The sequence below is a fragment of the Mesoplodon bidens genome (assembly GCF_964165515.1).
Source record: "Mesoplodon bidens genome assembly, chromosome: 4".
Lineage (NCBI taxonomy): Eukaryota > Metazoa > Chordata > Mammalia > Artiodactyla > Ziphiidae > Mesoplodon > Mesoplodon bidens.
In genome coordinates this window covers 33,400,446-33,417,259 of record NC_138160.1, presented here as the reverse complement: position 1 = coordinate 33,417,259, position 16,814 = coordinate 33,400,446, and the positions used below count along the sequence as shown (strand labels likewise).

General features: G+C 36.3%; 1 protein-coding gene across 1 annotated transcript in view; it reads left to right on the top strand.

The window, feature by feature from the left end:
- C9 (complement C9) overlaps window positions 1-16,354 on the top strand; it is a 52,138-nt gene extending 35,784 nt beyond the window's left edge. The window contains exons 8-11 of the mRNA XM_081231266.1: window positions 2,180-2,305; window positions 4,664-4,842; window positions 12,385-12,613; window positions 16,024-16,354. Coding sequence (XP_081087392.1) covers window positions 2,180-2,305; window positions 4,664-4,842; window positions 12,385-12,600 — 521 coding nt within the window. The 3' untranslated portion in view covers window positions 12,601-12,613; window positions 16,024-16,354. The remainder of the gene's footprint in view (window positions 1-2,179; window positions 2,306-4,663; window positions 4,843-12,384; window positions 12,614-16,023) is intronic.
- The last annotated feature ends 460 nt before the right edge of the window (window positions 16,355-16,814 follow it).

Below are 16,814 nucleotides of genomic sequence, written 5' to 3'. Positions count from 1 at the left end.
GATCATCAGTGTCTGCCATATGCACAGAATAGGCCTATGTGCTACATAATTAACATCCTGACCTAAAGACTTCCTCAAAGCCTTTTAAGAATAAACTAGATGCCAAGTTTCTATGTTAATAAGTTTTAATATTTATTTTGTGAGTAATTAAGGCTTAGTTACAGCACTCTTTAAAGAGGTGAAAGATGCCAGCATATCTCCTCTCTCTGCCCTCAAAGATTTGGGTTGTGTCTCTTAGGGAAGGAAGTGTTGCCAAAAGCACTTCCATGGCTCTTTCTCCTTAGCCTCTGGCTGTGTCAAGCAAAAATGGGATTCAGCTCTGATCTTAAAGCCTGACACTGTCCCCACAGTGGGGATAAACCCTTTATGGATGAAACAAATATGAATGGCCAGAACCAGTTGCTCTTGATGCCTCAGTCTAGTCTTGGGCCGGTAGATGCATTTCCAGGGGGAGTGGAGTATGAGGTTTCTTGGTTTATACTGCCTCACAAGGTTATTCCAGTGAGATGGCATAATGGGGTCTCTAGGAGCCCTGCCCAGTAGGCTATATTGATAGATATCACGTGGGGGAGGGGCACAAGAGAAATGTGTCTTAAGTAACTTGAAAATCAGAAGAGAAAGGCTCAGCAAGGTGATCAAAACACAAAGAACTCTTCAGGCTAAGAGTTGCTTTGGTGAAAAAACTCCATGGGCTGAAATCTTTCATCTTGGACAACTCAGAGCTACCTACTTATATCTACTTACCTTCTGGCCTTAGTAGACAAAGGTCATTAGGTGGACTCTGGGTCTTTGAAGAGGAAGTCATTCTTCTCACTTCTCTGCTTTGCCACAGCCAAGGTTCAAGCCACGTCCTCCACCTCAGTTTGTGGCATCCAGACTCTGTCTGATTGTGGAGAGGTCCACAGCTGAGGTAGAGAATCTAAGCTTTAGGGGGTCACTTAGGTATTTTCATCCTCATCTTCGAATCAGAATTCTCATGCCTCTAAGGTTAAGGTTGGAAATCTAGTATTCTGAATTTCTAGCATTATCTTCCATTTTTATCCTCCCTCCTGCTTTACCATGGGAAATTCCACTGTGTATTTCTTAAGTTCTCAGTAATTGTGGGTACACAAAAGATACTCATTGAATGAATGAATGACTAAATGCCTCAGATCTCTACTTCTAAATCTCACCATGGGATCCTGGGATTAACTTAACTTCTCCCTTTCCATTTTCGTAAAGCATTTTGGCTTCCAGGACAAACAACCACATGTTTGTATACGTGTGTGTGTGTATGTGTGTGTGTGATCTGAAATGATAAATAAGAGCAAAAACTGATATGATCAATGAGCTCAGGCCTGGGAAGTTACTCTTAAAATGAAGAAGTAATTTCCTCTTTTAAATCAGGAGATTAGACAATAAATTATATACTTGAGTAAATATTGGGATTTTTCTTCGTTATAACTGGAGCAACCACACACCACAATGAGTCACCTCCTAAGACCAATGTTTACTAAACAGCATTAGTAGGACCAGAATAAAGTGTCATATATTTAAACCATATGCCCAAAGTGACAAACTACCTACCTCAATGATGAACTGAGTCTTCCAAAGAGGATCAGGAGATGTTGATGCATCCCGTGACCAAATTATGAAGTTGATACAGAGAAGTGCTTAATAGCCAGACAGCTCTTGTTTCTAATACCTACTTGGCTAATTACTAATTGAGTACCATCAGCAGGTTCCTTAACTGCTTTGTTATTCCTTATGCTCATCTGTAAAATGAGGATAATAATAAAACTTATCTCAGAAAGTCAATGGGAGGATTAAATTAGTTGATTTACACAAGATGCTTAGAATGATGCTGGGCATATAATCATTCAATATATGTTAGACATTGTCTCCCTTTTATGGTATTAGAGATAAAGGATGGAATATAACCACCGCTGTCTGACTCATGTCCCTTTTTAAAAGGGGTAAATTTATAGGTCCTTTACCATTAAGTTGACAAGCAAAGTCAAAGGAGACCACTAGATTCTAATATGAAGGCAAAGCAAGGGAGATATAACCTTGCATTTGAGTTCAGTAATAATGTCTAGGAATCCAAGTAAGTATGTTTCTTACAAAATAGCAAAATTGGAATTTGTTTATGATGTTGATAGACATAATCTAATAATTTCTAACTAAATATATTAAACAGGTGTTGAACTAAGGGATATACAGAGATGCCTCGGGTTTAATCTGGATTTATCTCTGAATGCTGCACTTGAATTTACAGGAAAAATTAATTCAGACAAATGCTCAAAGAGGGGTGATGGTAAAATTGGTAAGTATGGTCTAACTTACTAGGGTAAAAAGAAGGAGGAAAGGTCAATGAACACTGCCCTGTCACTATGAGCCTTCTTTATTGTCTCCCCTCTTTATAAACAATAATAACAACAACAGCAAACTGAAAGTGCTTAAAAACTATTTTATCTTTTTTTTTTTCTTTTTTTGCCAAGCCACCAGGTTGTGGGATCTTAGTTCACTGGCCAGGAACTGACCCCAGGCCCTCGGTGGTAAAAGCACAGAGTACTAAACACTGGACTGCCAGGGAATTCTCAAAAGCAATTTTATCTTTACAGTGGTTCCCAAACCATTATAAACACAAGTAACCTGGGGATATGTATTCAATGGTATCAGTATTGTGCAGATCATGAACTGCACAGCTCTGGGGAATACAGCCATTCACACTGTGGTCATTGCAGATTTGTATTTTTATCATGGCAATGGTAGAAGCCCAATGGTAGAAAAATATCTTGAGGAAAGTTTTCTTTTTTTCCCCTAATTTTAACAAAGCTTCAAATGGCCTAGTGGCAGTGCTGTCTGTGTCCATCAAGAAAGGAGAAGGCCAAAGCCATCTCCTTAACTCAATCTTCCACATGACTCAAAATCCCTAATTCACCTTCACCCAATTGGTCAAAAGTACAAGCTTCCAGTTATAAGATAAATAAGTACTGGAGATGTAATGTACAACCTGATGACTATAGTTAACACTGCTGTGTGATGTATTTGAAAGCTGCTAAGAGAATAGATCCTAAATGTTCTCATCACAAGGAAAAAAATAATTTTTGTAACCATATGAGGTAATGTATGTTAACTAAATTTATTGTGATAATCATTTTGCAATATATATGTATGTCAAGTCATCATGCTGTACACCTTAAACTTATACCGTATTGTACGTGATTATATCTCAATAAAACTGGGTGAAAAAAAGAAAATACCTAATCCATCCTTAACATTAAATCAGTGCATAATGTTTTTAAAAATATAATTTTTTGGTATAAATGTTACTTCTGTTGTTAATCATTAGCAGATTTATAAGCATGAGGTAGTGCTGGAGTTCTCAATTTTTACTCTAATCAGAAATACTTGAGAGCATTCTCATAAATACAAATGCTTGAGACTCACTTAAAGAGTGATTTAAAGAGTCGGCTGATGCAGAGCACAGGGAGATCAGCACAGCGCTTTGTGTCCACCTAGAGGGGTGGGATAGGGAGTGTGGGAGGGAGACGCAAGAGGGAAGAGATATGGGGATATATGTATATGTATAGCTGATTCAATTTGTTATAAAGCAGAAACTAACACACCATTGTAAAGCAATTATACTCCAATAAAGATGTAAAAAAAAAAAAAAAAGAGTCAGCTGATAGTGGAGAAGTAGAAGAGAGGTAAACCTAATATTTTTAAAAGCATACCAGCCACTAACATGTGGCCATGCTTGGAAACTACTGATGAAGTGAAAAGAAAACTGACCTTGCCATCAAATGTCATAATTTCAAAATTTGGCCATTAAGCTTACTGTGTGATCTTGGGCTAGTCACTCCATCTCTCTGAGGCTCAGTCTTCTCATCTATAAAAATAAGGAAGGATGAACAAAAATCACCTTGAAATTACTTTTTAGTTCAAAAAATTCACAACTCTAAATGATTCACTTTTAAAAAGCGGTTTAGTCTGGGAGAGGCTGAGGGAGAAATAACGTAAAAATTGGGGTGGAAAGAAATTGTGCTTTTTACTTTATTCTTTTTTATACTCTGAAGTTTTTATAATATTAAAATAGTTTAAAGCAAACTTATACAAAATATAATTATGAAGCTAAGTCTGCAACAAGAAATGTATCCAATCAAGAGTCGTGTTCCCTTGGGCTTCCCTGGTGGCGCAGTGGTTGAGAGTCCGCCTGCCGATGCAGGGGACACGGGTTCGTGCCCCGGTCTGGGAAGATCCCACATGCCGCGGAGCGGCTAGGCCCGTGAGCCATGGCCGCTGAGCCTGTGCGTCCGGAGCCTGTGCTCCGCAAGGGGAGAGGCCACAACAGTGAGAGGCCCACGTAACAAAAAAAAAAAAAAAAAAAAAAGAGTCGTGTTCCCATGTGTTCATGTGCTTAGGTGATGAACTTTAAATTATTAATGTATCTCAAGCAACATACCATTTATATTTTCTTTAAAAAGATGATTGAAATCTATAATTGACTACTAATAAAATTACCCTTGGAGACTTGGGGTGAAAAAAATTACGTAAGTACTATTTATAAGTAAAATTCAATAAATGTACTAGACTATACCTTATGAAAGGGGTTTAATAAATGTCTATCAGATGTCACAGAACTATACATGCTTCACTTATATCTTCTTTCTCTTCTCAGAAAACATCATGAATGACAACCTCATTGATGATGTTATTTCATTCATAAGAGGAGGAACAAGAAAATATGCAACTGAACTGAAAGAGAAGCTTCTCAAAGGAGCCAGGATGATTAATGTGACTGACTTTGTAAATTGGGCCTCTTCCTTACATGATGCTCCAGTGCTCATAAATCAAAAAGTAAGAAATATTTATTTTCAAATAGAAGATGTTGTCATTTTCTTACTAAATGTAATTGCTGGTTCAGATGAACAGTTAACTTCATCTGAAAAAGATGTGAGCATTCAAATGCACTCCCATCCCATCCCTGAAAGAAGCATGGCGTAGAAGAAAGGCACAGAGGGGGCATCAGACCAACCGGGCTGAGTCTGAGTCTCTGCTCCTCATTAGATGTGTAATATTTTCTGACTTCTGCAACACTGAATTCTCCAGGGCTCCATGTTTATTTGGAGGATTTAATGTGATTCCTTGTATAGAGACTATAGCACAGATTGGTGCAAAATAGTTGCACAGAAATTGTTAGTTCCCTTCCTTCTGCCCGAGTTGTCCCTTGCCTTCAGGTGACATCATACCACCACTTCCAACACAGGAGAATTGTAATTATCAAGGGCCTTTGTGAAAGGGAAGTTCATAAGTTCTCAGAAAATAAGACCAAGAGTGAACAATTCTCATGGTCAGGAAATCCTTTCCTTTTTGTGTCTTGATTATAATAGTCTTCCGTTTATAAACCTTTTGGGACTTTACAGTCTTGGTGCTTATTCCTAAGAGGAAAAAGCTACATTATAATTATAAAGATATAAATGCCAATGTTACTAGCCTAAACATTCTCTCCCCAAACTAACTATAAAGGCTATGTGTTTTCCTTTATTGCTATTTTGTTCCTGATATTATTAGAAAGTATTTTTCCTACTTTCTTCTATAGCTTTCAATATTCCCTGTTATGTTTCACAATTTTCTTCCCTCGGGTCAAATTTATCTTTGATTGCCCCCTACTTCCTTTTGATTAACTTGAATTATAAACATGTTGACTTTTTTTTTTTCCACACTACACAGCATGCGGGATCTTAGTTCCCCAACCAGGGATCAAACCCATGCCCCTGGCAATGGGAGTGCAGAGTCTTAACCACTGGACTGCCAGGGAAGTCCAACATGTTGACATTTTTGATAGGACTAGTTATTAGAGAATTGTGTTCCTTCATTCTTCATTATTGTCTTTAAAGAGTGAGTGAAACCACCAAAACTACTTCACTTATGTGAGAGAGAAACTCAGAAACTGGAAAATTGTAATGTACTCTCCCTTTAGGTTGTGGAAATCTACCCAGCTGTAAATAATGCAAGCACATCTGTGAGAATCTTCACATATTTTGTCCCAAAACTAGGACAAAGAGAGGAAAAAAGTTGTTCAAATTAGCGTGCCCATATATAAAATTAAAATCAGAAGAGACCCCTTTTATTTTGTCGTATTTAAATAATATTTAAATTCATTATCTTGAACTCAGTGAAATAAATCTGTTTCAGAAGATCTTAAATAAAAAAAGAATTGATTCAGAACTCCCTGGCGGTCCAGTTGGTTAGGACTCCACACTTTCACTGCCAAGGGCCTGGGTTCAATCTCTGGTCAGGGAACTAAGATCTCACAAGCTGGATGGCCAAAACAAAGAAACAAGAAAAAAATTGATTTAGGTGGATGTTTACATTCAGATGGACACCTAAAGTGTCTTGTCTTCTCATTTCTGCAAAGGAAGTTCAACTGTCCTTGTATGGATCTAAGACTGCTCTCTGAGGAGGTCTTAATAATAGTCCATCATATTCTAGAGCTGATTTTTAAAATCTCAAGTCAATAAAGTGTCTGCTGAAGATTTACTACTGGATTTACTAGAACTATTCTAAAACGTTCATCAACTCTGTTGGCACAGTCTTACTGGCTGGATGCAAAATATAGTTTTATCCTATCTTTAAGGGCAACTATTGACCCCCAGACTTTTAGATTGGTAGGCATTCCATCTAAAATATCTGTATGTTTCTTTCTTCATGAATTGAAAGCCTGGACTTTTCATATCGATATTCTGCCTAAGAGGAAGGCAACTGTAGTTAGTCCACCATGAAAGACTTTTTAAATTTAGCTTCTTGGAGGAGAAGTTCAAAAAATAGTAAAATATTATGGTTTTTATTGACTTTGTATGGCTTTTAAATCTCTAAAGAGACCTGAGATGTAGCTTAATTTGACCTTGAAATAGACTCCAAGTTATTTTGCCCTCATAAATGCAAGCAGTCCTTTGGTTAACTGGCATTTCCAAGAGGTAATTAAACAATCTATAATCACTAATTCATTCTTTGGTAATTTGAAGCATTTTATTGTCTGCATATGACATGTCCAAGCACTAGGGATGACCTTAATATTAAAATAATTGGCTCTCCTATTTAATTATGTAAAGAATTGATAAAACCTCTCCCCATTCATACTAAACTGGTTTGTATTTAATTCTCTGTAGCAATTTAAGTCAATTACCTAGGTATTTATGTTGCAAAGAGTTTCTCTTGGAGGAAACAGGAAGAAGTTACATCACTCTAAATTAAAGGCTGTTTAAATATATTACTGAGATTTTCTAAGTAAAGCACTTGGTTTTATTTATATTTATTTTCCACACTAAAGTAACTATGACCATGCTATATTAAGTAGAATCTTGTGGCTTTGATTATCCTTTTGTTTGTGCATCAACAGACCCCAGATCACTTCTTGAGGAATGTCTTGGCTCAATCCAAGAATTTTCCTTCAGCCCTTCTCCCTGCAGAGGAGATAGGCTGGGTCTCTCTTTCAATATTGACTTTGTCATAGTCTTTAACTTTCATGAAAGTGTATTAATTCCATTCCAGCTTACTTGAATGTTAACACAAATGGCTCTACATTTTACCTCAATAGAATAGCTGAACTTTGGTTTCTTAAGCTTACTGCTACAAACTAGTTATAAAAATGTCAGGTGAGAGAAATTACATTTAGTAACGATTGCCTGAGAAATATAAAGTTTAGGATTTCCTCCAGAGCAGTAGCAGTAAAAATCCACAGAGCTAGCATACAGCATATTGACTTCCTGAAAAGTTTTGTTTTTGCATGCTAAAGAACAAAGTTATTCTTGCTTTATGTACTGAAAGGATGTTACAAAATACAATGTCCCCTTTATGAGAACTCATGGGAGATACAACTCTTCATTCTCAGTTTCAAGGATCATTTTGTTTCTCTTGGGAATCAGGTGAGCTTTTCTTACATGCAAATAATCATTAAAATTCAGTTGTCTTTTTCAACGTGCTGGAAATATAACCAAATTTATGACTCACCTTGTGCAAATGGATGGGTCCTCCTGCATGAATTTTGTGTATCTTTTCCTTTATCTTGCCTTTTCCGTTCTTTCTCAGTTCTCCTTTCCTCATTTCCCTCAGCCACTCTTATCCACACATGTCAAGTTAGATTAAGCTCTTTCTGGAGCAACTTTGAATAATAATGAATTAATTTATCTACCATTTTTGTTATATTATACAATTCTTAGAGTGATGTGCCAGATGTTAAAGAACATCAGAATTTTGAACAGCTATGGTACCAGTGTTCTACGTTATAGTCATTACAGTTATAATGATATAGTAAAAATCATTCCTAACTCTCTTGTATAGCAATTAAAAAAAAACACTCATTCTTTCAACAAACTACATTTGGTACATATAGTTTCATCAGTTTGGAAGCCTGAAAGAAACCTAAATGTACTTAATATCAAACAGTATTGTCAATTTATTTGTATTTTAGCATGTTGAGTGATAGATTACATCCACGGAAAATGGTAGAAAGAGAAGGGAGTTAGCTAGTATAGGAGAAAAATGAAAACTGTTTTCTTAGTTAACCACAAGCCAAAGTTCATTAGAAAAACATGTTATTCTTCAAGAAGTATATAAGAAGTATATTTTAATCGTTCTTTGTCTTCTTGTGGGATTCTCGACTCCAGGGTTTGAGGCTCCTCTGAAACTATTTGCCATTGCACATCCTTCTTCTTTATCTCTTTGAACATTGTTTATGCATTTCATCCAAACTTTTTCTCCAAGACCCACTATTCTTGTATCTTCAGTTATCTGGCCTTGACTTTCCTTTGAAAGGTCAGACAAGATGAACTTCTTTTCTTGATAATCAAGATAACTCTACCATATGCTTATGTTGTTTGTGCCAGTGAGGCAACATTGGTAAGAGGTTTCTTTCTTCCAAATAAACACCATATAGTTGAAATCTGAATCCTACCTGCTAATTCATAAAAGACTATGCTAGGGGATAGTTGTGGTGACTTCATAGAAATTCTTGATATATTCTGGATATGAGCCTATTCTCACATAAAAGTGTTACAAATGTCTTCTTTCATTGGAGAACTTTCACCCTTCAATAGTATTCTTGATAACAGATATCCTCTTTTTTACTTTTTAGTTTGAAATAATTTTAGACTTGTAATTGTGCAAATAGTACAGACAGTAAAATTTCAAAAGCAGCACAGACTTCACACATACCCTACACCCAGCAGCCCCAACATGTTAACAGCTTACAGAACCATAGTACAGTTATCAAAATCAGAAAAACTGTCACAGACTGGGGACTAAGGAGACATGACAATTAAATGCAGCATGGGATCCTGCTTGGATCCTGGAACAGAAAAAAGGACATCAGGGGAAAATCTAGTGAAATTTGAATAAGCTCTGTGATTTAGTCAATGTTAACTTTTCTGATTTTTTTTTTTTTTTTTTTTTTTTTTGCGGTATGCGGGCCTCTCACTGTTGTGGCTTCTCCCATTGCGGAGCACAGGCTCCGGATGCGCAGGCTCAGCGGCCATGGCTCACGGGGCCCAACCGCTCCGTGGCATGTGGGATCTTCCTGGACCGGGGCACGAATCCATGTCCCCTGCATCGGCAGGCGGACTCTCAACCACTGCACCACCAGGGAAGCCTCTCACTCTATCTTTTATGTTTCCTATTGTCTTTCTGTATTTCCTGACTTTGTATCTCTTCGTGCTTCATTGTCAATATCTTCTAACCTATATTTCAATTCATTAACTTTACTTCAGTTGTGTCACATCTGCTATTTAACCAGTCCATTAATTTGTATATTATAATAGCAAGTTCCAATTCTCTTTGTTTATTTTTTTTCAAATCTTCTATTTTTAAAAATAATTTTCATTTCTCTGCTAAAATTTTTAATCTTGTCTCTTATGCTTATGTAAGCATAGTTGTTTTAAAGTCTACATCTGATAACTCAAATCTTGGCATTCCCAAGCTCTGTTTCTCATTTCTACTATTTCTACTGATTCTCATTCACGTTGGCTCATTTCCTTGTGTACCTAGTTACTTTTATTGTGGGCTGGATATTATACTTTAAAAATTGCTATCAGAGTAGCTTGAGGCCTGAGATGCTTTTATTGTCTTCAAAAGAAATATATATTTGTATCTGAAAAGCCTCTGGAGTACGAATGACTCAGGATTATTTTAAAACCAGCTGCAGTCTTTGCCAGGGCTACCTCAATTCCAATTCCCTTTTACTTCTAGGGCTGCAGTCCTTTGGGGCCCAACCCAAAGCACAGCTTTTTTACCTTTGCTGTCCTGAATTCCAACCTTTTTTCCCCAGCCCAGTAACGTGCTGCTCTACCTCTTAGCTCCTCGACTGCCTCTTCCTGATTTAGGCAATGTGTCATGGGGACTGGTGACCCAGAAGTACTGGGCTCACCTCATGGAACTTCCACCTCCTCCCAGATCTTAGCCTAATAATGTTTTGTTACCTTGTTAGTTCTCCAGGGCTTTCAAGTAAATTTTTTAATTTTACTTTTATCTTGTTCAGCTTTTCTCATTGTCTTCAGAAAAAGGATTAGTTGACTTTATTTAACCCATCATTACTCTTTGGCAGGAATTTGTGGTGTTTGTGTGTGTGTGTGTGTGTATATATATATATATATATATATATATATATATATATATATATATATAAACTATTTTTTTAAATAAATTTATTTATGGCTACATTGGGTCTTCGTTGCGGTGCGTGGACTTATTGTGGTGGCTTCTCTTGCTGTGGAGCACGGGTTCTAGGCACGCAGGCTTCAGTAGTTGTGGCATGTGGGCTCAGTAGTTGTGCCTCACAGGCTCCAGAGTGCAGGCTCAATAGTTGTGGCGCACGGGCTTATTTGCTCAGCAGCATGTGGGATCTTCCTGGACCAGGGCTCGAACCCGTGTCCCCTGCATTGGCAGGTGGATTCTTAACCACTGCGCCACCAGGGAAGTCCTGTGGTATATTTTTTAATCTTGTCTTTCAATTCCAATTGCTTCTAAATTTTGTGGTCTCTTATTTCAAAGTACTGTGCCACCAAAGGGTCTCAATTTCTTACAGTTTATCTACTCAAACACCTTTATAGTCACACAATTGAATTTGCTTACATTAAATAGGCTTGAATTTGCTTACATTAAATACAAGTTTTCTATACATGTTTTACATATGTACATAAAACATAGCCCTGTATATTCTATATGTGTTATTTATGTAACATAACTAAGCATTTTTTGAATTCTGCCTTATATTACTAGAGTAATCTTCTTGCCGTCTTAACACCCTCAAATCTCAACTTCACAGTCATTTTCTCAGGAAAGCCTTTCCAAACTTCCCTGATTCAATGGTAGCAACTATGTATCTTACTCCAGGAATTTAAGTGTACAAAATAAATCATTTTACTTCATTTATCTTAGTATAATTAAATTTGACATTGAGATCCCATCCTTCCATGCTGCTGGAAAATTCATCATTCATTTGTTGGATGGGGTTCAGGGTGGCTCTTGCTTGTCCTGATGCTTCTGTTTGGGAAATGAAGATACGATATATGTAAGTATTTAGTCTATGGTGGTCATCCTGATAACCTCATTGTTCAAGTTTACAAGTTCACTTGAAGTCAGGTGTTTGCAAACTTTCCATGCCAAGAATGGGCATGGGAGTCATTGGCAAAGCTGTAGCCTGTTCCTTGATAGCCACCTTCCCTAGGGGCACTCCAAAGATTTTGCTACTTCCCAAAATAGCTGCTAGAGATCTAGCTATGGTTTCCTGCTACTTGAGGTACATGCTAACTCTACCCCCTTCCTGGACTGGAGGAATGCCCCCACCTTGGTGGCATTCTTCCCACACTCCTTCTCCCAACAAAAATGTATCAATGAGTTCAGGCTTTTAAAGAAAAAAAATCAATAAAGAGTTTGCCTTTGGGGCATTCTGGACTTGGCATCACACACAAACCTCCTCTTAGACAAGAGATCGCAAGCACTTGCCTACCTTCTGGAAAAGGGGAGGCAGAAAAAAGGCAGCAAAAAGGATTCACAATATGTCAGTAAATTAGCCTGCTAAAACTTTAAATCCCTGACTGTTCATTGTTAAAATACATATACCTGTCCTTTATAGCACCTAGTCACAGTTTCCATTTTAAATTTGTCTGTATGATTATTTTAATATCAATCTCCTTACCTCCATAATGGGATCTCCATGATTACAGAGATCATGACTAGATTTGATCACTGGCAGTCTTAAAAGCTAACATCATATCTGGCAATAATAATCATTCAATAAGCCTTTGTTGAATTAATGAAGCAATGAATAAATAATTTAGTGAAAAATATTGCACATGCTCTGTCTATAGAAAAAGACCTAAAATTAAATGTTTTGCTCTCTTACAGCTGTCTCCGATATATGATCTGATTCCAGTGAAAATAAAAGATGCACACCTAAAGAAACAAAATTTGGAAAGAGCCATTGAAGACTACATCAATGAATTCAGTGTAAGAAAATGCCAACCGTGCCAAAATGGAGGGAATGTGATTCTGCTGGATGGACAATGTTTGTGTTCCTGCCCAAACAAGTTCGAGGGAGTTGCCTGTGAAATCAGAAAATAGAAAATCTATGAAGGTGAGAACAACTCCTTTGATATTATTAAGGACAAAAATATACATTTGGGGGTTATTTAATTTGAAAACTAGCTCTTGAATTAATTTTCACTAAACTTCTAGATTTTCCATATAAACAGAGGATAAAGATTGAATGAATAGTGGAAATGGACAAATCAGCCTTTATGTGTCATTTAGCACACAGTTTAAAAATCTACCTCTACATCTAAACAGAACTATTAAACAAATAATAAATTGTAATGATTGTATTACTTTTTAATTATTAAAAATGTTCATATAAAAAGAAACGCTTACAGAAATATAACAAACATCCAGGTGGACATATACTCATCATGTGCATATATGTGTGTGTATACATATAGGTAAATACTTCAGAACCCTTTTATAAGAAGAATAATCACAGATACAATAGAGTACTTTGTACCACATCACCTCCCCCACAAAAAAAGCCCAGGTCCATTCTTCTCTCCCACACTACTCAGATACAGTCACTTTCTTTTTTTTTCTTCTTCCAGTTTTATTGAGATATAATTGACATAGAGCATTGTATAACTTTAAGGTGTACAGCATAATGATTTGACTTACATGGATCATGAAATGATGACTGCAATGTTTAGTGAACATCCATCATCTCATCTATAAATAACAAAATTAAAGAAATAGAAAAAAGTATATATGTTTTCCTTGTGATGAGAACTCAGGATTTATTCTCTTAACAACTTTCATATATAACATACAGCAGTGTTAATTATATTTACCATGTTGTACATTACATCCCTAGTACTTATTTATCTTATAATTGAAAGTTTTACCTTTTTGACTGCCTTCATCCACTTCCCCCTCCTGCCAACCCCGCCTCTGGTCACCACAAATCTGATCTCTTTTTCTATGAGTTTGTTTATTTCGTTGGTTTTGAAGTATAATCTACCTAAAACACTATGTTAGTTCCTGTTACACAGCATAGCAATTCGATATTTCTATACATTTCAAAATGATCACTATGGTAAGTATAGTTACCATCTGTCACCGTATAAGATATTATGTAGTTATTGACTACATTCTTTACACTGCACATTCCATACTCCTGACTCATATTTTGTACCTCTTAATCCCCCTCACCTATTTCTTTCTTTCCTTCACCCTCCTTCTCTTATAGTCACTTTCATTAAGTTAGAGTGTATCCTTCTGGTCCATATTTTTTACTGGTACTAAATACATCTGTACCAATAAAAAAATACTCAATGTTGTTTTGGATTTTTAAAATTTACATAAAAGGTATTTACTGAATTTTAATTTTGCAATTTTAACTTTACTAGTGTTTAAGAAAACTGAGTTTCTGCACTTTTTACAGCTAATCATCTGAAATCATATTATTTTACTCTTTTCAAGGAAGAATGACTTTAGCTCTGTTTCTAATACTAAGAGGATCTGCTTGGTCTTTCATTCTGGTAGAATTAATTAGAATCCTAATAGATAAGTAAGATTTAGCTCAACTGTTAATTATTTTAGATTAACTTCCTATGAAAATCAAAGCTTACATTTTTGATTGAATAAGCAGTTTCTTACAATAAAATGTCTGAAACAATTATGTAGTTTCCTCAGACAAAGATTCACAGTCTCAAGTTTATCATTCAAACATACTTTCAACTACTGCTACAAAAATATTTTTACAAAGTTTTTAATATTACAAGAATGTCTTTTGCTCTTCTTAGCAAACACAGAAACTCAACAACATGGTGACAATATACATGTTTAGATTTCTCTGAAATTTTAGGAAATTGATTTTTTCTGTATGCTATCTCTGTCTCTCATGTATCTAAAATGTCAACCCAATGTTCTGTATTCCAAAAAGCATTAGTAGTCTCCAAAAATCCATACTCAAGACCACTGTATTTTACCTATTTCTCTTTATGTGGACTATTCTGCAGCTTTCTGTGATTTCTTCAGCTCTATCTTCTAATTTTTCAGTTCTTTTCTTCAGCTATGTATACCCTTTATATTGGTTAAAGGGCTATACCCTTTAACCAATCTATAGAGGATTTTTAAAGATTATTTTAATTATAAAATAATTTTAATTAAATTATAAATAAATTTAATTTCTGTATGTTTTGTTTTGTTTTAAGTCTATTTTTTTCTTTCCTGGCCTATGGATTTTTCCTATTTTTATTTCTTTGAACATGTTAAATATGTTTATATAGAAGTCTCTCTCAGATTGATCCAGAATATATAGTTTCTGCATGTACTCATTCTCATGGCATTTTTTTCTTCCTTGAGTACTGAAGAATTTTTCATCACAGGCCTAGTCTTCAGTGGAATTTGTTTCCTGTGGGAACCTTGTCTACTCTGGGTAGTGAAGGTATTCCTAGGGTTGTTTGCTTCTGGGGAAACCCCATTGTTTTCATCCCTTTGCACCAGTTTTTCATGTAAATGTCTTGGTTTGAGTTCTATATTTTGGATTTATGGATACTGAAAATCAAGGTCCCTCCTCCTATATGTATATCACATTTTTGAAAACACTGGTATCTTCTGGTTGACTTTTCATGCCTGACCAATGATGGTCCACGAGTTCCTTGCTGAGACACTAGACCACAGTAAAACCTTTCTTGCTGAGTCTTCCCAGTGAGGGAGCTCTTCCAGGTATCCAGTTTTCTGCAGAGTGTTCAGTTCCAGCTTTCCACACAAACTGAGCTGACCCCCTTCATGAGGTTGAAAACCTTAAGACGTCATTTTTCTTTTTGCATACTATTTACCTAGGGTGAAAGGCTCTGCAACTTTCTCCTCCATCAACCAATCCAACCTCCCTCTCCTTATGTGTTTCTACTTCTTCCAGACTAGTTGTTCTCAATCAAGTTGCTCATTGTATTTACCTGGTTAACTTTTTTAAAAAGGCAAAAAGAGAAACATAACAAAACAGATATCCATCCCAAGTTAATTAAACCAGAACCTTTGTGGTGGATATTGCCTGGCCATGGTTCTCTTTTTCTTCCTTTCTCTCTTTCTTTCCCTTTCTTTCTTTCTTTCTTTCCTTCTTCCTTTCTTCTTTTAAATCCTCTGGTTATTCTAATCTATAGCCAGGGTTAAAAACCTCTATTCTGGACCCAGGCCAATTAACACATCCAATGAAATCTCCTCCAGCATCTTCAGGCATCAGTTCTCTGTCTACGCTCCCTGAGTGCTTTCCCCCTTGTTCTTCCAGCACTAATCACACTTACTCAACCGACACAAGATGAACATCACCTCTAGTTTGGAAATGTGTCTTATATCTTAAATCTCACTCTTCTCCTAGCACCTAGACAGTATCTTGCACATTATGGTACAAGATAAAAGGATGAATAAATGGGTGGGTGGATTGACCCGAAGTTGAAGTTCTATTAATCATTAAGATTTGATAATCTTTTGTTTTTTTCCTAGGATTGCCAGCCAAAAAAAGAAAAAAAGAACTGCCGTTTGTTTCCCAGGGATCATATGGAAAGTAAAGCTTCAGAACCTTCCAGAGATAGTTCTTGCTGCCAAATGAAAAGCAACGTGCTTCATGAAAATCCTGCCAACCTCTGAATTCTCCTCTCTCTTAGATCCACAATGCTTCTTTTCCTCCTTAAACTCCTATGATGTTTCCATTTTTTATTCCCTAATGAGGAGAGTCAGCTGTGAAATATGCCAGGACTGCTTTCTCCTACAGCCAATGCCAATCCCTTGCTAGCAAAACAAAATTGAATTAAAAAGAGAGTGATGGTTAAAAAGACTTAAAGTAATTGTGAAAGTTATTTGTATGATGAATACGTTCTGCCAGTTCCATTACCACAAGTCTGTATCATGCAGTTGTGCTCTTGTTTATGTTCTTACATCTTGTTCTGTCATTCTTGGATACATGCATTCATTCTGCAAATACTTGCCTAACACCTACCACAAGCACAGAACTCTGCTTTTTTAAATCTTACCTCTCTGATTTAACTCTATGTCTCCAAGGAGAAAAGTGTATTGTCTTTGCAACCACAAACCATTAGGTTAAATCATGTGAAATTGTCTCTATTTAGTCATATTTTACCAAAAACAAAACAAAACCCCAAATCCAGTGATTTCATATGATCCAACTTAATACCTAGCCTTATGAGTTGTGTAAGGTTAAGTCTACTCACATAAGGAGCTAATTAAAGGAGCTGGCTATACAATTTTATTCATTAGATAGCACGGTACTTAAGACC